General features: G+C 58.3%; 1 protein-coding gene across 1 annotated transcript in view; it reads right to left on the bottom strand.

Annotated features, from left to right (window-relative positions):
- The window catches only part of DACH1 (dachshund family transcription factor 1), a 434,735-nt gene extending 434,621 nt beyond the window's left edge, over positions 1 to 114 (bottom strand). The window contains exon 1 of the mRNA XM_006753744.2: positions 44 to 114. Coding sequence (XP_006753807.1) covers positions 44 to 114 — 71 coding nt within the window. The remainder of the gene's footprint in view (positions 1 to 43) is intronic.
- Between the last annotated feature and the right edge of the window lie 510 nt (positions 115 to 624).

Below are 624 nucleotides of genomic sequence, written 5' to 3'. Positions count from 1 at the left end.
GGAGGTCGCTGAGGAGGTGGAGGTGGTGGTGCCGGAGGAGGACGCGGACGTGGAGATCGGGGGCTGAGGGGGGACCAGCTGGGCTGGAGGGATCAAAGCCGCCGGCACTGCCATGGTCACATAGAAGGGGAACCCGGAGGCGGAGAAGCGAGGGGGAAAGTTGCCACACACCCCTTGGAGGGCGAGGGGGAGAAGGGAGAGAAGGAACTGGGGCAGCGACCACAACTCCGGGAGAGAGCGAGGAGCAAAGGGAGAGAAGGAGGTGAGGGGAAGAAAGAGCGAGCGCAGGAGGGGTGAGCGCGAGAGGCGCTTGTCGGCTGTTGTTGTGTGGGTCCCGCTCTAGCACAAAGTTAAAGATGAAGGTGAAAAGGAGGAGGTTTGAGGACTTGGGTTCTCCCTGGCAAGTACATTGATCAAAGATTGAGAGGGGAATGACAGAGAGAAAATGAGCTGAAAAGTGCAGGCTGCCGGCTGGACGAGTTGTTGTTGTCACACGGTGCAGAGGGGAGGAGCTCCGGAAACTTGAAATACCCTTTGAAGCCGCAAAAACCTCACTCACTAGTATTAACCCAAATTATCCAACCAGGAACTCGGAGCAGAGACTCCGCGAGCGCGAGAAGGGAG

Source organism: Myotis davidii, unplaced genomic scaffold (genome assembly GCF_000327345.1).
Source record: "Myotis davidii unplaced genomic scaffold, ASM32734v1 scaffold10, whole genome shotgun sequence".
NCBI classification, from domain to species: Eukaryota; Metazoa; Chordata; class Mammalia; order Chiroptera; family Vespertilionidae; genus Myotis; species Myotis davidii.
This window is presented reverse-complemented; position numbering and strand designations above follow the sequence as displayed.